Raw genomic sequence first — 25,474 nt, 5'->3', positions numbered from 1 at the left:
ACATGCTTTTAATAAGAAAAATTAATACCCCAAATAGAAAAAGAAGCAAGGGGCATAGGGAACTCGTGAAAACAATACATTAGTAGCAGATGTCAAGCATTTCCACTCTTGCGTGTGTGCAGAGAGCATTGTTGAAGAATACCATCTTTCAACAAAGTTAGCAAAGATATGAAGAAGATAGTGGACTAGCTGGCAACATGTTTCCTCTTCTTTCTCAGACCTCTTCACCTAAGACTGGATGCATGAGTAACATCTTGAAAGGCTGATTCCATGAGCTAAGATGCTACAGCTCGGCAGCTGCCGTAGGATCAGAGACCCAGGGAAAGCTGGAAGTAGGCCATCGGAAGAACCCTAAGGACTGCCAGGGCAGAGATGAGAGCTGGCAGATGTGTTGAAACTTGCTACAGAGAAGAGAGTACAGGTCTATTCTGCTCATCTTTCTTAAAGCAAAGGTAGACATGACAAGAGCTATCCCTTTAGTTTCCTATAAGGAGGCCTTCCTGCAACTGGAGCCATCTAACCGTGGAGTGGCGTGGACCAACTCAGGAGCTGGGCGGTGCCATCCAGCAGAAGCTGAAACATTTTCAGGCAGGTACATCATAGGAGAAACTTCTTACTGCATCTTTTGACAATTTTCTTCTAGGAAGCCATCTTTTAATAACCATATGACATTTATAAAGGTTTTTTTTTGAAGAAATTCATTTGAATGATCCCAGATAGTGAAGGCTACAGAAACCCATAGGAAGTATATCTGGTTCCAACAGTCCAGGTACCAACTACTGTCAGCAACAGCAAATGAAAACACTTAGAATTCAAGGGTGTGCTGGCCCAGAGGCCTTTTACCAGGTCTATTAGCATCCAGACCCAAACCATGGTGCTTCCCTATTTCCTGATAACAAGGGTTGGCGAAGTGGTGGCCCACTCGGCTCAGGACTTCCCCAACAGGCAATCAATCTCAGAACCCAGCCATGGAATAGCATCATACAGTCTGTTGCAACAGGGACATGGAATATTTTAAAAGTCTTAGCACCAGGACTTAACGTGAGCCTTCAGAACCATTTTGTTTGGTCTGCATCAAATGACAACTTTCCATCAGCGTTCAGCTCATTGCCAACGTTGTTCTTTGACACAGAGTTTAAGGGGATGACAGCAAAGCAAAAGCTATGTCTCAGAGAGTTGGGAAAAAAAAACCCAAGCAGTCTGAGGCTAAAGAAGAAGAAAAGTGTTCATTTCTTTAGAGGATGGACAAGAAGACGTGTGGTTCACAAGGGCCTTGCAGTCCCCAGCCGCGGTCGTGTCAGGGCTGGTGAAGTCGATGCAGAGCTGAGGTTAGCCATCAGTGTGGGACCTATGACCCTCACGGCATAAAAACCCACGCTACAGAGCTCCTGAAGGCCAGGCGTTTATTCTGCACAAGAAGTCACAAGCATTTTGGTCTGAAGCATGCACACTGAACTGTAGTCAGACAATAAGTGATTACTACCATTAATGAATGGGACGGGAGTGAATGAGCCCTATGGAGAGACCTCTTTAACTATATTAATCCTGGGCAGAGTTTAAGATGGGCACACCCAGACAGCTCCATGACATTTTAGTAACTTGATGGCATATTCGTCCTTTGTAATTATGATAGTTCACTGTTGGACTCTCTGGGCAGCACAGTGCCGAAGACAGGCTGTGGGTGAGGGGTCACAGTGTGCTAGGTGCTCTAAGACACGGTCTCTCTCCCTCTAAAGTGGGAGAGTCAAGCACTATTCTATGCCCTGCCTGGGGTTGTTCCAAAGGTTATATGAGGCGATGGCAATGGCTATCAGAGTAGGCCTCAGTATAAGCATAGAATTGAATGTTCACACAGACTGAAATCACGGCCAGTGAACTCAGAACAACCGCTTGTCTAGGCAGCCTAGCACGGACTCAGAATGAGGGTAGAGGACAAAACCAGATTACCTCAAAATGTCCCCTAGCCCCAGAACCCTCAGCAGATGCTGTTTCCCTCCCTTGAGTCTATGTGTGAGAATGCACACTCTGATGAGGGGTGTCTCCCTCTCTTCTGATTTTTGTATTACATCCCCTCTAAACAGGATTGAACTAGACACAGAGAGAGCCCCCAGAACCTGAAAACACCTGCCTGATTCCCCCGGAAAGCAAACCACTCACTTTACTTTCAGATTTCAGTTGGCCTCTCTGGTCCGGATGGTGCTTCTTGGGGATATTTATGCCCAGACAGAACTGTTCACTGGAGGTGAGCATTTCTTCATCTTGGTCACATGAGGTCATGGGGAGATGCTTTCTGTGGATGGTAGAAGGTACTCAGAGGTACCTCCTCTCTGATATGTTCAGAACAGGTCTGCTGCCTGGCTTGTGAGTGGGACCACTTCCCACAAAGTTGAGACGAAGCCCACAGAAGACCCACAGCTGGGGGTTTTCTGAGAGAAGCCAGCCAGCTATTACCTCCATTCACTCTTGGGGCACAGCCTCTGTGTGTGGTCCTTCCCTTTAGTGGCTTAAAATGGTTACTTGGCTGGTGACCATTGAAACCACAGGCTCTGGGAGTGTAGAGGACAGGGGACTAAGGAGAATGATAGAATTGTATGGTGTGGCTGGGCAGTGGTGGCACATATCTTTAATCCCAGCACTCAGGAGGTCGAGGCAGGCGGATCTTTGTGAGTTCGAGGCCAGCCTGGTCTATAGAGAGAGAGAGTTCAGGACAGCCAGGGCCACACAGAGAAACCCTGTCTTGAAAAACAAACAAACAAAAAACCAAAACAATAACAACAACAACAACAAAAATAGAGCCTGTCTGGGATGCTGTCCTTCTCACCAACAGCCTCTCTCCCAATGATGCCCATCTTGTCCTCCACCAGGTCAGACCAGGTGAATCTGAAGTGCAATTCATCTCTTTTAAACTAAACCCCTTGTATCTCTGCCATTTTGAAGTATTATGGGCTACATTTGCTGAATTTTGCTTGGCAGCTGTATGAATACCTAATGAAGCCCTGAGCTTACTTTCTTCTGCGAACCAATTCTCCCCATTTCTGTCAACTATTCTGTGGTGAGTATGTCCTCCAGATTCAGGATATTCTTGCCTTGAGCACACTAGTTTCTAAAATGCCTACCCTGTAGGGTCTGATTCCTAGGATGATACATCATTTTACAATGGTGTCTATAACTTTTTATAAAGAATTAAGATGTATGTGGGTCTTGCAACTGGTTCACCACTGAGACAGGGTACTGTGAACTCTGATGCTGACAGTTATATCTGACCAGCAGCTCCTGGAGTGCTTCCTAGTGACGGCTGACACACCTTGACTTTCCATTCACGTAGTAATGTCCTTGAGACTTCAAATCTTCCCAGCCTTGATGGCAATTCTGAGAGAATGAGCACTCCATGTTCTCAACAAAAACATTTTCTGGCACCCTCCTAACAGAGACCTAAGGCTTGAACGTGACTTGCTTGGGTTATAGTCACTTCTGGCTGCTCAGATAGCAGCAGTTCCATATCTCTTGCCCCAAGAACTCTGCATTCTCTGCTAAGTTAATACGGCTGAGGCTGTAGCAATGAATTAGCAGATATAGAACAGAACCAGGCCCCAGAGACATATAAAAGAGAGGAAAGAGACACCAAAGACTGAAATCACTTCCTAGTGTTTCCTCTCATCCTTTCTGAGTGGTTTCTTGGTTGACACCACCGCATGTTTCCCTGGAGACCCATCGGGACTCACCAAGGGCTCCTGCTCTCCAGCAGCAACTGAGCACTGAATGTGGTACCAAACAGTCCACTCAACAGTTGTCTGACAGAACCAGCCAGCAACTGGCATAGCCCAGGGTCAGAGCCACCAGGGTCCAAGACAGAAGAAGTGATAATTTATTAGCATTTTATAGGAGAGAAATGGACTAAAATGTTAGTATGAGGTCCAAAATGTAGCAGTAAGCTAGTGACAGAGTCAAGTTTAAAATCCGGTTTTGTCTACTTCTGATTCTAAACTGTCTAAACCACGCATATAAAATAATACATAACCATCTTATAGCTGTGTATCTCATTTATATTTATAGATGTACATGTTTTGTTTTACACTTGGAGAAGGCTTTATTTCACTAGTATCCTCTAATTTGATTCTCACTCGCCTCTTTTTTTTTTTTTGTTTTTTTGTTTTTTTTTTTTCGAGACAGGGTTTCTCTGTATTGTTTTGGAGGCTATCGGTCCAGCCCAGCCTCAAACTCACAGAGATCCGCCTGCCTCTGCCTCCTGAGTGCTGGGATTAAAGGCGTGCGCCACCACCGCCCAGCTATCACTCGCCTCTTTTTTGACAGGTAAAGAAACTGAGGTTTAATCACACCAATATGTCAGCCTCTGCATCAGATGCCAGTCTTCTGGCCCTGTTTGAGCCCAGCAGTTTGCCGAGTCCTTCCTCAGGATCCCTGTGGGATGGAATTCACTTCATCCTGTCCTTCTTTGATATCTTAACAAAGATGTCACACAGGTTTGGATGAGTCTGCCGACAAGGTGAAGTACAAGATGACAACATGAATTATAACCAGTGAGCCAGTTCCTTCAGGTACCCTAAGATCAGGTGGGTCAGGGGCAAAGTGCTGGGATAAACAGGGTAGAGAACTATGCTCTTGGTTGCTAGGAAAACAGGCTCACTCAAAGATGCTGTCCTCTGTCCATCATCCCCTCTGGCCACACAGTTTGACTTTTATGCTGCTCTCAATATGCCTTTTTATAAAACCACAATCTTTAAACACAAAAATAAGTGTGAAAAAGATCATTCTTCCTCTTCCACAACAGCCTGTAGTTTTGAGTTGAGGATTCGGAAGGCAATGGATACTTATTCAGCATCTGTGGTGTGCTGGGGACCTGACATGGTTCACCCCATTTACTGTGCTCCACTTGAGAGGAATTGAGGCTCATGGAGGTTATATATCATAACTTGTCCCATACAGAGTTGACATCGTGGCCTACTGGCTACAAGGCATTACATAACTTGTCCCATACAGAGTTGACATCGTGGCCTACTGGCTATAAGGCATTACATAACTTGTCCCATACAGAGTTGACATCGTGGCCTACTGGCTATAAGGCATTACATAACTTGTCCCATACAGAGTTGACATCGTGGCCTACTGGCTATAAGGCATTACATAACTTGTCCCATACAGAGTTGACATCGTGGCCTACTGGCTATAAGGCATTACACTAAGTGTGCATGTCTTCTTGGCAGTGGTCAGGCTCAGCTCCTAAGCTCTTTGGTTTCAGGGACTCTAACCTGTCACAATCAATCACTGCTGAGGAGTTAGCCTTTTTGCCAAAAATAGCTTTGCAGGTCATGACTGAATACTAGCAGGAAGCTTACCTGCACTCATGGTCCTGAGAAAATCAGACCCAGGATGGGAATTTACCAAATATAGAACAATACTTGAGTCCTAAGCTCAGAGCTTGAGAATGAGACCAGCAGATTCGGGATTTACCTAGGTCATATATCCACTTTGTGGTAAATCCGGGACCAGCACTGTGTGTCTTGCTTAGAATGAAGGATGAGAATTTAGCTTGGCAGTCATGAAATGCATGGTTATAGATAGAATGATAAAACTCTCATGAGTCCTGCTGATACAGTCAGGATTCAAAGGGCGAAAAGTAAAAGCTACATACAGGCAGTGGACAAAAAGGAACCAGAATGTGAAACCCCAGATCTGGGGTGGGCTAAAAAGACTCAGTAAATGACTTCCACATACAGTTGGAAGCCAAATGCAAGCCACCAAGGTTGCAGTGAACACTGAACAATTATAACACAAATATTTGTGGGCAGCTGTGGGAGTGCAAGCCACCTGCTCCAAGTTTACAGCTTTGTTAAACTTGGTAAACATTAAAAATGCAATGGGAACGCCCCTGATCTGCGCAGCATCCCACGCCCGTTCTGAGGGGCCTTGCTTGGGGACCGGCGTGATTTTGCCCTTGACTAGGCCCTTCTAGTATGGTTCAGCATTGCCTTTGGTTAGTACATCAGTATTGCCAAACAGTCTGCAGGAGAGATAGAGGGAGGTGGTTTGAAGGGTCACAGGATCTGGAATACAATTTCCCTCTTATTGTCCAGACAGACAAAACAGATCCAGCAATGATGTGTCAAAGCTATATAGGTAAGATCCAAAATGACTGGGTCTCTGAACTTTGGGACTTTCCCCTAGTGCTTCTTCTTCTAAAGTCCCATGGGTCTGTAGATAATGATGAAAAGAGGAGCCACAACACTCTAGAACGTTATAGCTGAGAGACATGGGTTTCAACTGCAAGGCTTTTGATGGTCACATGACAAATGGCACTATTGATATTTAGTGGGCAGGTAGGGGCCAAGGATGCTAAACAGCTTGTCATGAGATTATATGGCCTAGTGAAGAACTGACTTGCTCAAACACCAAGAGTACCCTTGTTGAGAAATATTTTGTCTGTTGTTTGACTTTGCTGTTGAATGCAAGCATGGAGGTAGTCAGGGTCCTGAGTAGCGATTTCCCCCAAAGGAAATCCTTCTACTCTATGCTATTTATCCCATACCACCTCCTTCAGCCCCAGAGAATGAGCAGCAACCATGTTGCCTTCAGTAAAAGGGGGACTCCAGCCCCCTCTTCACGCAGCTCCTGTCCACACGGTCCTAAGCTATTTCCAGCTTGGCACTTACTTGGACTTTAGGCCTTCCTGCCCGTAGGGCTGCAGCAGATACTGGTGCACCAGCTTGTCCCTGAGCGTCCCAGCCAGTTTGATTTTCTTTCTTGATCGATGTAGGTTGATGATGAAAAGTGTAATAGAGCCACGGACATAGTTGTGGCTGAGAGAGAGAGAGAGAGAGAGAGAGAGAGAGAGAGAGAGAGAGAGAGAGAGAGAGAGAGAGAGAGAGAGAGAGAGATGGGGGGTGGGGAAGTGGGGGGAAGATGAGATAAAGCAGTCAATTAGATGGTCCTAATAATTTATAGGCTGTACAAAACAGGATCACCCCAGAAAGTGCCTTGTTTTATGGATAGTCCCAATAGACTTTCAAGATGAGAATCCCTGGTTATTGCTGTTTCCTGAAAAGACAGTGCCTACCCTTCACCCCATTGTGTTTGTTTAAATTTACTGGAACTATTTTAGAAACAAATATGTATATACCCAGTATTAAAATAAAATATGATGACTGTAGAAAAAGAAAAATATCTAGGAAAACATTAAGAATAAAAGAAAATGTCCATAGTTATATAATCTTGAAATAGTACAACATTTTGGTCAACACACAGTATTTTTACTTCTTAGCTTGAGAATTATGTATTAAGTACTTTGACACAAGGGACTACATCACTCAGTTTTTATATAACTAGGATCAAACCGTCTACATAGCCTTTTCCAGCTAATGTATATATTACACATGGTCTTGTGCTATTACAGTTTCTTTCACTATAGTTTCTTTTCCAATCATAGAAATGCAACGTAATTTACTCAGCCAGTCCACTATTTTTGTGAATTCCTGTTGTTTTCACTTTTTTGGGCATTATAAATTATGCCACAAAGCCTTAATTTTACACAAGCTTTTTATGAATAGTGATTATTTCTGGTGATAAAAGTTCTAGGAGTTGGAACCACTATGTCAAGGCATGTGTGCACTGTATGACTCCTCATCAGATTTCCATTTTCTGTGGTGTTCCGCCCTGCGAGAAGAGTTCTATCCTTGGGCAATTGCGCTCTAAAGTAATTTCATGTCTGTTTTGTCCAGTGCAATGTGAGTGGGCATGTTAAGACCTTTGTGTGGACGCTGTGGGATGTTCATGTGATGACACACTTAGTTCCTTATGCTAGGAGAAGAATGGCAGGATCTTGTTGTTCAGTTTTTATTTTGGGGCACAACTGCTTCCTATATAGCCCAGGCTATCACTGAATTATGATCATTTTGCTCACATCATGCTTAGTGACAATGGTGGTCACTAAGGCTATTGGCCTGGGGACTGAATTAAGACACAAAGTAGAGCCACAGTTGAGCCAAGGTGGATAAGAAGTGTGAACAAGAAACATTTCTTACTGGAAGCCATTTAGATTTAGGTGTTCTGAAAAAGATTGTTTTTGGTTCTGGGGCTCAAACTCAGATAATAACCATTGATCGCAAATGCCCTTACTCACCGAGGCATGTCAATGGTCTTGGGTCGTGCTCTATTCTTTTTAAACCATGGCATAACAGCACTTACTCTGATAAATGCACACATTTCGATAGTACTGGTGTTATTTAGACAGTTTGCAATGCTTTGCCTCTGCCTGCTCTATATTAAGAGTGCCCATTTCATCACACTCCTAAGAGCACTGGATACGAATTTTTTAATACAGTTTTATACCAGAAGAAAGTGGGGTGGTGATGTTGTATTTTATATTCTTGTTCACACTGAAGTACAATATTCTCTCATTTGCCCAGTTGCCACTTCTGTTTTTCTTTTGTTAGATGCCTAAAACTATTCACCATTTTAGAATCCTTTTATCCCTTCTACGCAGGGTGCATAGAACCACAGGAGAACACGTGTTGACATGCAAGGGGGCTTTCAGTGTGTATCAGCAAAGCTATAATGACTTTCCTCTCAGTAGGAAAAAGACCTTGTTTCTAAGGGGTCTCTTGGGACCCCATCTGGATGAGTTAATGAGAGGAAACAGAAAAAATGACCCAGCTCAGCCTTCAAAAGAGGGGCTCAGAGAAACTCTAAGACAGCTTAGAGGAAAACACTGCTTTCAGACATGCAGCCCTTTGATCCCTGGGTTACTAGTCTCTGCTCCTCCAGAGGCCGATTGAGAGCTGAGCAGTCAAGGGAAGGTCAGCAGGATAACTTGGGGGCTTTAAAGTACAGATTTTGGGGTTCTATTCATTTAGGGTCAAGGCCTGGGAATCTGTATTAAAAGCTTGCCAAGCTATTTGACTGATGGTTGGGTTTAGGAACGTCTAACTTAGAACAAAGCATGAAGGTCATGAGAAGGACTCCCAGACTATCCCCCTGACTGTGTATCAGATGTTTTTTTCCCTTACCTCTGTAAGAATGTACACTGTCGTGTTCAAAACTTGGAGGTCTGAAATTGTTCTGATAAGCCATTAAATGGCTCCCTATGCACTCCTTCTTCCTCCATTCCACTCGAAGCCCCTGCAGTATGTAAATTAACTCCTGCAGCCAAATGATTCCGAAGAGAACGTCAACTGGTTTGAGCAGAGGCCTGTGACTAGAGCTCTGAAGGAGAATGCTGGCGGCTTGTGTGGACAGTGACCCCCACTGAAGAGCCATCAGCGCGTTTCGATCAGTGGGACTTCAGCTTAGCTTAGTTACGTACAAAATGGATGAAGACAGCATTAACTGCAGGTACTCTGGGCTTCAGGGTGTGCACAAAATAGGCATGGGTGGTATTGATTTGGCCAGACCACAGTAAACTCTTTTGCAAGCTACCATAAACAATAGTTTTAAAGGTCAGCGGTGGAGGAGGAGAACAGCACGTGCTCGCATTTACGAGTTTCTCCTTGGCAGGCTGGGGCAGAATGTGCCCTTGGAGACTGCAGGAAGAAGGCTGGGACGTGAGGACCTAGTGGCTTGGAGGGAGACCTGAAATGGCAGTGGTGCTGGAGGGAAAGCTGTCTTTCCAAGCTGCTTGGCAATGGTTTGCTTTCTGCGTCCATAGTTCTCCTGGGAGAGATAAACCAGTGCAGCCCAGAGACTTGACTGAACAGGTTCTCACAGAACTCATGAACCTCCTTAGGTAGGAACTGGTGATGAAGACTGCCCTAAGCATACATCACCCTACTTGGCTGATGGGCAAGGGCACGAAGCAGACGCCTTTTGACTTCAAAGACACATTCTTGGGTAGGGGCTTCCACATCGACCTAGAGTACCATGGAGAGAATTCAGATTTCTGAGGAATGCATATTCTCTGTCCACAAGAATCCAATCCTGAAGGAGTATGAATTCTGTTAGAAAACCGTGTCTGGGGGCTTGGTCAGCTTGCCATTTTTAATGCCTGATGTCAAGTTCTGGTGCCTTTTGGTTATCTTAGTGGATGCCCCTTTCTGGAAAGAAGCTGTTTCGGTGGAATGTCTACCCTACTCTGTGCCTCCCTGTGGTGAGACATTTTCACCAGCGGCCAAGCCATGTATCTGGAGTTCATCTCTCCTGGCTGCTCTTTTCCTGCCTGACATCTTCTCTCTGTTGCCATGGGAGGAGGAGGAAGTGAGTCAGAGAAGGGATGTTGGAATGGGAAGATCCTGGATGTAAGAGGTGGGAGATGTCAGATGGGAGGTGTGTCTTGAGTTCCAGATAGAAAACAGTCATGTTCTAGAAACATCTCCAGTGAAGTGGGGTGTCTGGGAAAGGGAAGGGAGGGCGACGCACTTCAGCCATAGATCATTCCCAGCGAAAGTTAATGTGCTTGAAAACTCAGTCGGTCCATTCTCTCCAAATCTAATTCAAAGGTTGGGGTTTGGTAAAAGTCAGGTCCTGTTTGCCAAACATTTTTCCCCTTAATTTCAAAGCCCCTGTGTATTTTAAGGGAAATTTAATCCACATGTTTCTGATTCATTTACACTTAACTCATCAAAATATTGTTTTGTAAGAGTCATTTGATGTCCAAGAAGCCTCAGGAACCTTTTTTATGAGCCTTTAAAAAAACTTCTTCTGAAAAACAGGAAGTCATATTTTGCCAATAATAAATGAATTTGAACCCCAAAAGGCTCACTTTTGCTTCAACATCCACTAGGTTCCAGTTGGTTCTGAGTGTGGCTGAGGACCTCAGCTCCACCCCAGAAATACGCATAGCCTTAGCATAATGGCCATACAAGAGTGTGGCTGTCAACACTTGATTGTGGGAAGTTCTGCCAGGGCTCTAGAACTGGTTAACTCCAGAAGAGGACGGAGGTGCTGGTCAGTGCTGGTGCAGTACCCAACCTCTCCTAATCAGTTTTAGGACATCAGGCTCTGCTAGGTCAGGAATAATCCACAATGCAACAGAGCCAGCCATAAAGGTGTCTGAATAGGTGACATGACTATCAGGAGATATACACATGGACTTTGGACTCCCATCCAACAATGTGAGATGCACTCTCACCCTGAACTCTTGGGGGAGGGTCTAGGCCCTGCCCTGGATGAAATGACAGACTATGGACACCCCCATGGAGGGCCTCACCCTCCCTGGGGAAATGAGAGGATATTGGGGGATTTGGGGGGACACGGGAGGAGGGGAGGGAAACGGAGAGGGAAAAAAAAAGGGATTTCCACACTCAGTGGGACACGAGTTTTCTTCAAATGAAGAGCTCTGCAACACAAAGGCTGCTATTCGCATATAGACCAGAATTTGAGATTGTGAGTACAAGCATTAGGAAGCGTCAGTTTCTCACCTAGGTCCTGGTTTGATCCAGGATACTTATTTCAGACTCATCAAGGTTGATTAGTCTGGAGCCAATATGTCCATTATGAGATGATGCTGTAATTCTGCCTTCTTTGGCCACAAGTAAACGGAGTCAGCCAGTAGTGTTGCTCCTAACTGGTAAGGACAGGAAGCACAGACGACAGGATGGCAGACGCTTCGCTTACCTTTGTGCCTTGTTATCTGGACACCTGACACTGTTTTGCAAGGAGACCTACAACCTCAGCTGGCTCAAAGTATCCATTCTTTGGGTTTGGAGGAATGAAAAAGACCTTTACCTTGGTTCTTATCATTATTGTAACATGGTTTATGAAAGTCTTCTTTCTTTTCATGAAGAGAAGGAGAGGTTATTTTTATAGAAGCCTGTTGGAACCCCTTCATTTCAAGAGGTTCTCATTGACTTCCAAAGAAGGTTGGGGACAGTAGAGGGGGAGGGCTTCAAATGCAGATTATTTTTACTAACTTGTTGAAGGCCTCATGATGGTGAGTGGTACAACTCTGAGTCACGTTATCATGCTCCCTGCTCTGGCTGATGGGGTGCACAAACCACCAGGAACATGTGCTTCCCGTTTTCTGTCTTCTTCCATTCATTCATTCATTTATATATCAAACACTTACAAGACCTTCATGCCTGTCACCATATTAGACACGAAGAATATAAATAGGATCATCGGCCCCAAGCTCATGGTACCCTCAGGGCGTAAGTGAGACCTCATGAGAATATCCAAGAATTCTGGTGTGAGTCCATGGGGAGCCTTCAGTGAGGACATAGAGATCCTTCTCAGCCCACATAGGTATTACTGTTTTATTCCTGGTTATAGGCTACTATTACAAAAGACTGGTGTGTTTTCCAATAGGGACAGAAGGTGCCAAGAGCAATTTTTCTCTCTTGAGGCTAGGGGTCCACCTTTTGGGTGGTTGCCTCAGGGCCTGTCATAGACAAGGAATACAATGTTGCCTTGTGTGAGGATCAGATAATTCCAGGCAAGGCCATAAAGCAGTCAGTCACTGTCAGGTATGGGCCTGAGCTTCCTGCTGAGCAAAAGGGTTGTTGAAAGCTTCTGGCCTGTGCCCAAGACAGCCTCCCCTCCCCTACAATAGGCACTTGTATGTACAGGCAAGACAACTGGCCCCTGGCGCCCACCTCTGCTCAGAGTGAGTCTTTGAAAGCATTTTATCAGGAGGAACTAAGGCTTGGCCTCTGTCTCATCAAGGACAGAGAAGGAGCATATGGTGTAATCTGACCACAGCAGCTCTTTGTGCTCCCTGGCCTTGATCAGGGCCTGATAGGCCCTGGATGGAGGTCTGTCAGGAGACAGGAGGTAGTCCTTTCACCCAGGTTTTCTCTGTAGTAAGAGAAAGAATCCTCCTTCCCAGGGTAACCTCCCCTGCCTTAAACAGGAAGTGATGTAAGACATAGTTGATCAGATGGTCTTTGCTTTAGATCCATTTGAAAATTTCCCCTCATGGTCTTCATGTTTTAAAATAAAAACAAAACAAAATAAAACAAAACATAAAAACAAACCTGCCAAACTTTGCTGATAATTAACTTCCCTATTTTAAAGAGAGCTGGGATGAAATCCAGTGCTTCAGGTCAAAAAGAGAAGAGTCATCTCTTAAAATCCCCGGGGTTCACGGGTAAGCACTGAGCTGAACTCAAGAAAGCCAGTGACAGAGAGAGAGGACTGATGAGCAAAGGGATTAAGACTGGGCTGGTTTAACCCCCAGAAACAGCTGACCTGGCAAGGGTTAGCTCTTGAATTCCAGGCTGATGCCTGGGGAATCCAGCATAGGACTGATCAAGACCCCCTGAATGTGGGTGTCAGTGAAGAGGCCTAGGCAATCTATTGAGTCTTGGGCAGTAGATCATTATTTATGCAGGTATACAAATGGACTTTAGACTCCCATCCAACAATGTGAGATGCACTCTCACCCTGAACTCTTGGGGGAGGGTCTAGGCCCTGACCTGGATGAAATGACAGACTATGCACACCCCCACGGAGGGCCTCACCCTCCCTGGGGAAATGAGGGGATATTGGGGGGGTTGGGGGAGGGCACGGGAGGAGGGGAGAGAAATGGAGAGGGACCTGGAACTGACTTGTGAAGCAACCTTGTTTCTAATTTAAACTTAAATTTAAAAATAAATAATAATAATAAAAAATCCCCGGGGTTATTATGCTTCCTGAACCCCTTTCCCTCAAAAGGAAGCCTACATTTCACAGCCCTTCAACACTTAAAACAGCTGAGATTCCTGAAATATGGGAAATGTCCCGGAAGTTAGCCTGCTTCCCACTGGGTACTCATTTAATTCCAGAGACCTGGTGGGATACTAGTGTAGGCCAGGAGCTCCTGTGTTAGATACGGCCACTTATTTTCTTAAGCTCTGCGGTGGGTCAGAGCATCAGACTTGGCCTCTTGTCTTGGCTCAGGCTTAGACACACACAAAATCTTTGTGGGCATTGTCTCAGCTGGCGCAGATAGAGTGCCCAATAAAAATGGGCTGCATGAGTAAGAGAATGAACAAATAGATGCATTTTACAAGCCCTTCCTGAGTAAATCCTGTATGAGAAGAAAGGCTTACTTGACAAAAGGCTACCAGGCATCCTTTGCAACCTGCAGAAAGAATGGTGACCACAGATGCAGTCTTCAGCTGAGATCTGTGAACACAGGTGAACTTGGAAGGGCTCCAGCAGCACAGCATTCTAAGCGGGGCTGCATGCCATTGGGTGGCAAGTTCACCTGCATTCACGGACCTTCTTCCTCTTTCCCTGTTGCTGGGAAACTTACTTGTGGTGGTTTGTGCAGTGAGCATAGATCCTTAGTTTGTCTCGGATGACTCTTCCCGGTCGTGGCTTCCGCTGGAGCCCAGCTACGTGCACTGCCAGGACTTTGGGGCCAATCAGACGCTTGTAAAGGAGAGAAAGCCAGTAGTCCTGCGGAGAACAGAGAGGTGGAGAGTCAGGGAGACAACTCACATTCAGGTGTGCTGACCAAACGTGACAAAACACAGGCCAGAAACTACTTCCTACCAGGAGGACAGTATGGCTGTGGGGGCAGGGGAGGCTGATAATGAAGACAGCAATTCCCAGCACAACCTTTCCACTGACTAAGCGGGCAAGGGTTAGGTGGCCTGGACTCAGAGCAGTGAATGCATAAATGAATCAAGTTTTTCACAAATGAGATAACCAGTTGGGGCTGGGGACTTCCATCTCCAGCTTTACTCCCCGTGGCAGCACCCTCATGCTGGTTTGTGGGCTCTGTGAAACTGTAGAATGGGGAACTTCTAATCCTTAGGATTGTCATCAATAATCAATGGATTATAAAATACCATTCTCCAAATATTGTTACTGAGGACTATTACAAAGCAGGAGGGAGATGAAGGTTCTCCAGAAAGAGTCCAGGCTGAGGTCTCCGTAGCAGAGCCGGAAAGACAAACAGAATAAAGTTTGCCCACAGTCCTAATTCCTGGTAATTTTCATATTCTACAGTAAGAAGAATGTTCCTAAACTGAGAAGAATGTATAATCAATTAATAAATACCCTTTGTGTAGCCAACTTATATGTCTGAGCTTACAAAAAAGTCTGCCTGCCTATCACCATCTTAATTTTAGTTGTATTTGCTGTTAGCACAAGTTGTATTTGTATCTGATACAACATAAAACGGACATTTGTATTGTGTAAACTCCTAATACTGACTGTTGTTTTATGAACTCAGTGCTTATAACTCACCCATGTAAAGCCCTGCTACAAATTCAGGGCATTCTCTTTAGTGTTAAAGACATCAAGTGTGCCTTCACTGTGTTCATCTTTCCAGGCAGTAGTCTCCTCTGTGTGTGTGATAAACTGTGTGATCATCTATAACATCACTGGTGAATTTTATAAATTAGAACAAATTTCTCAAAGAACCTTTGTCAACAGAATAGTTCCACATCTGCCCTAACAACAGGCTTTAAGCCCTGTCCATCTGTTCAACTCAATTATTTTTAGGTGGCCTTAGAATGACTATTAAATAAAGTCTCCTATAAGTTGGCTACTAATAGCTTAGCATGATATAATCTGTCTTCTGGTTGGAAATGCTTTATTTTGTAGAGATGAAAATGGGCTCAGAAAGCTCAAAGGTACATGTGAGGTCACAAAACTGGTCAGTAGTAGCCCACACAAAAAAACGGGGGTATATTTTCCTCTATCATTGGTGTAATACTTTACTCACTTGAGACATAGGAAGTCACATTATATAAAGGCACAAGGAAGCTTACAAGCAAACATTCTGTGGACATAGAGTCTGGAAGTGAGTCTTACTGGTAGTGCAGAGAGTGACTGTGATTTAGCTTATGATTGTACACCCTCAGAGCATTAAGAATAAAAGGAGGGGCCGGGCGGTGGTGGCGCACACATTTAATCCCAGCACTCAGGAGGCAGAGGCAGGCGGATCTCTGTGAGTTCGAGGCCGGGCTGGACCGATAGCCTCCGAAACAATACAGAGAAACCCTGTCTCGTAAAAACCAAAAAAAAAAAAAAAAAAAAAGAAAAAAGAATAAAAGGAGGGTGAGTGCACAATACACCCGTTTCTCCAATTCCAACCCAATTTGTTCCTTTCTAAAAATGACTTCATTCCAATGCCTTATCACTAACACTTGGCTTTTTATTTAGAAAATCTGAAAAAGCTAAACAGGTTTGCTCTCAGTTTTGCATTTAGGCATGACTATGGTTTTTGTGTCATGGCAATTCCAACTAAGGTTAGGCATATCTGTAGCAAAACAATTAACATTTAGGAATAGTATTGTGTTTAATCTCAAATTTTATGTAAAGTCAAAAATAAACTTCAGAAAGATCAACCTAAGTACTCTCCATCATTATTAAATAATTAATTTAAGTTTAGTAATATGAAGTAGTCTTTTGTGTTGTGGGTAGCTAAATGCCACAGCATCTCCAAGACTTTGAGGATATTGGCTGACTCTGAGGCTAAAAGATGATGACACTCATTCCTAATGACTACAACCTTTTCTTCAGCTTTTCTTACTGTGGCAAAATCCACATAAAAGCATGTACCTCAACCAGGTAGAAATGCATAGCTCAGCAGTTAAACACACTCACAATGTTATTTTACCATAGCCACTATCTGTCTCTGCAATTCTTTGCATGCCGTAAAACTGAAATCTGTACCCATTAATCTTTTTCCTGAAACCAGAACCCATTGAATTCTAACCCTTTCCCTCAGTCTCCTGCAGATCACTATTCTGTTTTCTGTGCATCTCATATAAATGAATTATACAGTATTTTTTCCTTGGATGACTGGCTTATTTCATTTAGCATAATACCCACAAGGCTCATCCATGTTGCATGTATTGGAATTACCGTTGGTTTAATAATGTTTCATCCTATGTACGTATTATCTTTGATTTAATTTGTGGACTCACATGTGGTCTGTCTTGAAAAATGTCTCAGGTGTAATGAGAATAATGTGTCTGCTGCTGTTGGGTAGAATTCTATTTGACCTAGTTGATTTATTACGGCTTTGGGCCTCCTGTTCCCTTACTGATCCTCACTTTGGATGCCCTCTCCATCACTGAAGTCTTCTGCTGTAACTGTAGACTTCTGTGTCTCTGTTCTGTTCTGCCAGTTTCCCCCTCACACCTTTATGGCCTGTTATCAACTGTGTGTATGTTCATAATACTTAAATATTGATGTTTTAAAATTTTATTTCCTTTGTACCTTGTAAGCTTTTACTTTGTAAGGTCAATTTTATCAGATATTAGTATAGCCACCTCTACTATTCTTGGTTATACTTGAATAGATTTATCTTTTTACAGTCTTTCTATCTGTTTGTACCTTTGCATCTAAAGTGATTCTCTTATGGACAGCATACAATTGGACTGCATGTTTACATTATAAATGTCCTTTTTGACAGTGCATTTTTTTAACTGCAGAGTTTAATTTACTTATATATAAAGCAATTATCCACAGGAAAAATTCAGATTTTTGCCCCTAATTTCCTACATTATGATTTTCCTTTGTGTTTTTTAATAGCAAAAGAAATTTAAATTCCTTTCTTATTGTCTTTTATAATACCACTAGGATTACATTTAACGTCCTAATGAAACACCAATACTAGCTTAACTTTAACAACATAAAAATTCTGTTCTTTTACTTATCAGATCTCATCTCAGTAGCAAATGCCACAAAATAACATTTTTATATACCACATGCCTAAGACATACCAATGAGTCTTTTTAAACATACTGTTCTCTTACAATATATAGTAACTAAATACAGGTTACCAATTCAAATTACAATAAGGTATGTTTTAATCAGTATTAAAATATATAGTCTCTTAAATCATATAAAAACAAAAAGCAGTTACAAATTGCTGTTATAATAATACCCATCTTTTTATCTCTGCTTAGCATGAAGTCATTCTTGTGACTTCCAGTTCTCATCTGGAAGAGAGATGGGGTAGACTCAGTGATAAAAATTCCCTCAGCTTTTCATTTATTTGGAAACATCATAATTTTCTCTAACTTTTGAAAGAAAGTTTTGATGAATATGGGGTTCATTGTCAAGCTACCTTTCCTTTTGCAGCTCTGAATATATCACCCCACTAACTACTGGACTTCAAAGGTTCTGACAAGAAGTCTGCTGGTAACCGTGCTGAGGAGTTTTTATTAGATAATGACTCATTTCCCTCCATGGCTTTCAAAATTCTTTTCTGGCTTTCAAAAGTTTGATTAGGATATAGGTTCATTTTTTGGCCTTAGTATATGTTCTTGAAGTTTTATATTTATGTCTTTCATCAATTTTTGGCAGTTTGTACTCATTATTTTATTGAATATTTTCTTAGCTCCTTTCCCTCTCCTTCCAGAACTCTCACAGTGAGTAGTACTTAGTTTCTATTAATCTTCAGTCTGATTTTCTTTATGGTCCTCACCATTCTTTATTTCCCACATTAGGTCTTTATGCTCAGTGACTCATCATTTGTTTACTCAAATCTGCCCTTGAACCTCTCTACCCAATGTATTGTTTCAGTCACTGTGTTTTTAGCCCCTGCTCTCCTTCTAGGCGGTCTATTGGTTGGTACTTCTATTTTGCTCACCTATCTAGTTCTAGACTTTCTTAAGGCCATATTCTAGGAGCTTTAAGACAGAGTCTTTAGTAGAAGTGCCATCAGGTCACCTTCAGCGACAGTTTCTATTTGCTTTTTAAACGAACCATCCATCACTGTTTCTTTTAGGCCTTGAGATTTTTGTTTTTGTTTCAAACTTGACATTTGAATCTAACAATGTGGCAGCTTCTAGAAATCACATTTTCTCCTTCCCATTACACTTCGTTAGTGTTGGTTGTTTAGGTTGTTTTAGGTTGTGTCTGTGCCAAGGACCATTGTACATGTAAACTTGTGGTTTTGCCAGCACTCCGCTCCCCACCACACACACATTTATGCTTTCCCCTGGTCATGTGTTGTATCTAGTTACTTTTACATGTTTATGTATTTACTATCTGGCTCCCAAAAATGGAAAAAGAAAAAGATGAAGGATGTAAATTAAAATGTCTTGACCTTTAAATCACCAGTAGTCATCTCAGCTGGAAAGGATTGACTTGCAGCAATGGGACAACAGTAGGTTTTTGGTTCTTTGTACCTGTGATCAGGAGTGACCAGCCTATCAGGGCAGAGATCACTGGTACTCTGATGACAGAGCCTTTCTAGTTCATTCTAGCTCCTGGAAGCTGATTTGTAAGCAGCCCCAGTACATGTGTACTGGACTAAAGGATGAAATGTAACAAAATTAGCTGAGCTTCAGCACTAAAGACTTCTAATTGAAGCTGTAAGTGTTCAGGATTCCAAGAGTTACCTTAGTCAGATTCTGCTAGTGCGCTTCCTGCCTAGGCAGGGAAACATTCTTGCTGTTACAATACTATCTTCCCAGATTCCTTTGTAGCCCATCTTTTTGAAGCAGTAAAAGAACTTTCTGATGTGCTCAGTCTGTGGTTAACAGGTCACATGTATCTCAGGGTAGTTATGAATATGGTTCAAATCAAAACTGTAGATTTACATAACACATTATGAGATTGTTTTGTGTGAACTCACTAAATGACAGCGTTGTGTTGCAATGTCAAAAGGTTGGACATGCCAATGAGTTTAATAGTATAAGGTACCAACACTCTTATCAAATGCGTAGTTTGTTCTTATGATTTTTATGACTAGTTTGAAATGAAGTGTTTCAAGGACTCTATAGAAAATATAACATCATTTTTCTTTATAAAATCATTTGGTTTATGGCACAACTTTATTTTTACGAACATAATAGTTATTGTAGAATCATACAGTGAATAACTTAATCCTTAGTTCATCTCCACCATATAATAAGTTCATGTACATGTCAGAGTTGATGTTAGTTTACAAAAGTGGTATCATGCTGTATGTACTTTTCTCTTTTCCCTTAACTTTTTGTCTTAAGGTTGTTAAATGCACTAACAATATATCGACCATCAATGTTATATACTAGTTCATTGTGTGAACACTGATAATTTGCTGATGGATATTAAGTTGTGTCCAGAATTTGCTACTATATGCAACATGGTTCTACCTAACACACAGGTGAAGAAACTTACAAGAGCTTTATTCCAACTGTGATGGGAGTAACAGTCTTCTTACATGTGAACTTTAAAGAACAAACTTAGAGATTTCCCTTATTTCTGATACATTGGTGTTGTCAGAGGTAGGCTCCAAAATTGTGGTGCTCCAGCAATTCTGAGAAGCACTGAAGTTGGCGGATCTAGACTGTCTATCTGACGGTGAGACCACTGTGCCATACACATGTCTATGGATATTTATCTCTACAATGCCATGTATTTTCTTTTTCTTTTTTCAAGACAGGTTTCTCTGTGGCTTTGGAGGCTGTCCTGGAACTCGCTCTTGTAGACCAGGTTGGTCTTGAACTCACAGAGATCTACTTGCCTCTGCCTCCTGAGTGCTGGGATTAAAGGCATGCACCACCAACGCCCAGCAATGCCATGTATTTTCTAAGGTGGCCTCCATTATTGCAACTCATATTCCTTTCTGCAATAGCTGTGTACTTACTAGTGCCCAGGTATTTTCAGATTCCTTAAAAAAAGCTTTTGTCAGTCTAGTGGGCACAAAATATGTAGCTCTTTTCAGGTGATATTTAAAAATGGCTCTTACTCATTTATAAAGATACTATATAGAGTCATTTGAAACTTTCACTTTTTTCTTTCAGGAGTAAGTTTTCAATCAATCTAGAATTTGTCTGGGTGTGATACTGGGTAAGCATCTATTTCCATATTTTTTGTAAAAGGAGTCAATTATACCAGAATAATTTACTATCTTCTTGCCCTAGTCTCCCAAGTGCTGTGATCACAGGCATATGACACCAAGCTTTAGTCTATTAAAGTTCCATATATTTCTGGGTCTGTTTCTCTGGGCTCCCTATTCTGCTCCATTTCTGTCTGCACTACTGCTGTATTGTTTTAATTACCACTGTTTTTATATTCTAGCTTGGAACTTGATAGATCAAATCCTCCTATCACATTCTTTAGGACTAGCTTTGTTCATAGAGGAATTTGGCTCAGACAAAGATGTTTTAGGATAGATTATCTAACACCTAAATAAAATCTGTTGAGATTTTGGCATTACAATAATTTATAACTCAAAAGAGGAGAGTTTAAATTCTATGATACTAAAAAATTAATCCATAAATATGACAGGGACTAACAAACAACTGTGCAGGGTCTCTCTCTTCCCTATATTTCTCTCTGTTCTGAAGATGAAGTTGCTCACAATTACATTTTTTATTAGATTATTTCTATCTTTTATAATAAAAATCTTTATTGGGAAAAACATGGAAACTTTTCAAGATCAGAGCATGAAATCAAGAAAATATTTTTCAGACTGTACTAGTAATGATTTGGTAGTAAGCATAGCAATAAAGAGAATTCAGTGTTAAGCCTCAAACTTGTTCTGTTGGCAGATCCATTGATTTTCCATTTGTAGAGAAGGCGCTTTCAAAGTGCCTCTAGAATCCTTTCTCCCTGTCTGTCCATTTGATTTCTATTTGTGAAGGATCTCTCCACTTCCACTTCCAAAAGAGTGCATCCCTCCCAGCCCAGTTCAAGAGCAATGTGTCCTGGGAAAGTGTCTGATCTAGGCAATAGTTATGGATTTCTCACACATTGAAGGCTACAATTTGCTTTTTATCTGTAAAGGTATCAGTTCACTACAAGCTCACAGTTTAAAGCTATATACACATGTGTAATAAGATGGCATTCCATCTATACATATGCAATAGGCTGAGAAACATAGAGTGGTTCTCTTGTGTAGGATGGGAAGAACCAGGGGAACAGGATAGTGGAGTAACTCAGGCTGATGGGAACTACCACTATTTCAGTTCTGGTTGAATGGTGGACTCATAATTACTGTTTATATTGTTTTCTCCTAAAAGTAGCACATAGACATAATCTTCTTATGTGGTAAATAATATATAAAACACAACACAAATAAAATCTCATGAATGTTTTTTATCAATGATTTCTTTAGACAGATAACATCATGGACTTGCCTAAAGGTGACCATCTCTGAATTGTTTTGCTCCCTGGATAAGTTACAGTGATTATCTCTTAGTCTATCATCTCCTCTCTTGGGAGAATGGAGGACTGTGATTGGCATGTCAGTCGAGGGTAGGAACTTTTATCAGGAACCATTTTCAGGCTTCCTTTTCATTGTTGCTTTTCTTTTTTCCCCTACATAGCCTACCTCTTAAAAATGAAACATTTAATATCTGTCTTCTCCCCTTCCTTGTCACCTCTGTGCCCTTATCTTTTCCCTTGTGAATAACCTCTTTTCCACAGAATCAAATGTTTTCACTTCTCCTCTTTCCTCCCTGCTTACCTTTATTCTCCCTCTTTTTAAAATATTTATATACCACAATAAATGTATACAAATGCAGTGACTCCAGATAATTCTTAAAGAAATGCCATGAAAAAGTAGAATATATCTATATAGCTATGTCTCAATGAGAATAAACAGAGATACATATATTTTTAACTAAAAAGACATTGGATGAAAGAACACTGCAGAAGTTTCAAACAGTAAGAGTCATTAATGGGAAGAGAAAATTCTATGACCTTTTATGTCAACAGTGAGAAATATCCAAAGGAAAGAATGCATTACAGCTTCCAAGGGACAAAGAAAGACACAGACATTCTTTAAGTGTATCAGGCATGAGAAGTTAAAGAGAAATAGTGTCCATTTATTAGTTGGAGAGGGAAAACTAATAGCAGGTGACAATAAAATGACAGGGGCTTTAAATCTTTCCTTTTCACTTAGTATTTGTCAAAAAGTCAATTGTTGTCTGAAAGGTAGACAAGGAAGTGTATGGAATGAGTTGAATCAAAACAAATAGGGAAAGAGAAACTGACAGGAGATTGTAGAATTTACTAGATTAACTTCTGGGCTGCATGGTCCTTGAGGTCTGAAACTACCAAACCAGTTCCTACAGTCCAGTGCCTATGGGAGGTGCTGAAATTCAACTGTGGGATACCCACTGTGTTCAAGGCTCTGGATCAGCACCTTAGAATCTATTAAGAAAGTCTTCAATCCAATGAGTTAGGCAATTAATTAATGGCCATAGTTTTGATAGAAATGCGAGAATAGAGCAGAAGTCAATGAGATCCTGTAGCAAAGGGTCAGATCTAGCCCATACCAGTAGTGGGATCTCCCACAGAGTGGCAGTTAAAGTTTGAGGAAGTGACAGGGAGAGAACAGAAGGTGTTTGGAGTGTGAAAGAGCAATTTTAAAGACAGGAAGGGATTCAAACCAGTCCAGACTCACTTGAACAGTAAATCCTAAGGGTTTTAGAAGTCACCTAAAAATAAATGGGAAGTTATTATGGAGTGAAGCAGAAACAGTGACATTATTCAGTTTATGTTTATCACATTGGCTTTCATAGCTGAGAAGAAAACCACCAAGAAGTTAATTTACAAGAATGGTGATCATGCTTTGGTTAAGGAAGTCATATTAGAGAAAATAGGGATTCAAGAGATATTTAGGACATAAATAATGTTGCTAGGACTAGTTGGCTGGATACATAAAAATAAGTATGGAAGAGGACTCATGGCTTTGAAATGTTCATATCTTACACTCTGGAAGATGGTATGAAAACTGGCTGCTTGGCAACAATAACAGTATTTACCTTCCATGCTCAATACCATCTCCTTCTAACTCACCCATGACCCAATAAAGCTTGGGGATGCCAAATTCTACCAGGGACAAGCAGGTAAAAGATATACCCATAAGAAACAAGGTCAAAAAGAGGAACTGGTAATAACTAAAGATACATGTCACTATGGTTTAGTCCTGATTTCTTTTTTATCAGTTTTTATGCATATGAATCCACTGCATGTTTTCACGGGGTTTGTATTTATGCATTCACTATTTCTCAAGCTTAGTAGCTATAAAAATTTAGAGCAAGTCAAAGTATCCCGTGCTTTAGAGGACTAGGCTCTGACCTCCTTTTCATGAGGCAAAAATCCTCAGAGCCAAGGGCACATGCCTCATCCTTAAGTTAGCACTTGCTGGACCATGTAATGAATAAACTGGATCCCAGGAATCTGCCCAGATCACCTGTAATATTTTGCCTGGATCTGCAAGTGCTGAAACTTGGGGTTTGGCTTCTAGCCCTAGGGGTCTGGTGGACCATAGTTTTGAAATGTGTGCTGATAGGTCTAAAAGGTGACAAGAGGAAGTTGCTTGTGAAGATGTGAGCAGGGCTTGGACTTTGGGGCCAGCTTATTTAATTCTATGCCCTGAGACTAATGATTTACTACAGACAAAGGAGAAGGAATGAAGTTGGAACGTGGTGCTAGGCTCTGATCAACCCAATGAAAGCTGTGATACATTAATGGATTCTTTGGTGCTATGAACATTTTCTGAGTGTGTATCAGTGGTGCACAAGCCTTCTACCCATCCATCCTAGGATTTTCTGAGTGTGTATCAGTGGTGCACAAGCATTCTCTCCACCCATTCTAGAATTTTTTGAGTGTATATCAGTGGAGTGGTACACAAACAGTCTATTTATTCATCCATCCTAGGATTTTCTGAGTGTGTATCAGTAGTGCAGAAGCATTTTCTCCATCTATTCTGGGAGCTGTAAAGAGAACAAGACTTCTTCCCATTCTCGAGAGGCTTAAGGGCAAAGACACATGTAGATGTTGCTCCATAAGTGATGCTAACTAGAGAAAATACTGCGTGAGGAGGAACATTTGTATCCCTTTGGAATTCAGAAGAAGACATTGCTATGACTGAGGAATTCAGGGATGCTTGCTTTGAGAAACAAAAGCAGAGAAATAATTTGCTTAAAGTTGAAATATATAAATACCACTCAAGTCCTGAAAGTTATTTATTGTTTCTAAACTTGTCATCATAGGCATTAAATGAGATAATAGATCTAAAAGCATCCACTATAGTGCCCGATGAATGAAAATATTTAATAAACATTGCTTTTCCTATCTTTATTTTAGAAAGGTTATTTTAGCTCTATCAAAAGATCCTTGATGTACATTGTTATGTTTCATGTTGCCCTAAAAACATAGGATACACTTGGGTGGCATGTGTATGTTGGGAAGATTAAGGACTGTTGGATAACAGCTACTTGAAGCACTTGTCTTTTTATCTCAAGGGGCCTAGACACTGGTATTTAATAAATGATCTTTAATTGAATGAACATTCAAATTAAGATTTACCTAAAGCTGATGGGCGGATTTCTAGGTTGAATGGGAATGAAGAAATACCTTCCCAGGGCCAGGGATTGGGGTGTTCTGAGAGTAGATGGGTGTGCCTCAGGTCCCTCCGCGTGTTTGGTTTCACTACTTTTTGCTTATGGCAAATACACATTGACTGGCATGGCTAACAAAATTAGAGGTTTGTTTTCTCTTCGTGGACACTCCTATGTGATCTCCAAGGTGACAAAAACTTAGTTAACTCTGAATGGACACAGTTACTACTCTTCATTTAGACATCTGTCCTTGGAAAGCCAAGCAGAAATGGAATACTACTATTGGTCCATCACGAGAT

The 25,474-nt window shown here is 41.8% G+C and overlaps 1 protein-coding gene across 2 annotated transcripts in view; it reads right to left on the bottom strand.

The window, feature by feature from the left end:
• Positions 1-25,474, bottom strand: part of Hpse2 (heparanase 2 (inactive)) — a 596,152-nt gene that overhangs the window by 16,836 nt on the left and 553,842 nt on the right. For both annotated transcript variants that reach the window (XM_005063570.4, XM_005063571.4), the window contains 2 exons: positions 14,183-14,328; positions 6,669-6,815 (listed from right to left, as the gene is read on the bottom strand). In XM_005063570.4, the coding sequence (XP_005063627.1) occupies positions 6,669-6,815; positions 14,183-14,328 (293 nt within the window). The remainder of the gene's footprint in view (positions 1-6,668; positions 6,816-14,182; positions 14,329-25,474) is intronic.

The sequence above is a fragment of the Mesocricetus auratus genome, unplaced genomic scaffold, assembly GCF_017639785.1.
Source record: "Mesocricetus auratus isolate SY011 unplaced genomic scaffold, BCM_Maur_2.0 Super-Scaffold_4256, whole genome shotgun sequence".
Lineage (NCBI taxonomy): Eukaryota > Metazoa > Chordata > Mammalia > Rodentia > Cricetidae > Mesocricetus > Mesocricetus auratus.
Note: the sequence above shows the minus strand (reverse complement) of the source record. Positions and strands in the feature narration are given on the sequence as shown.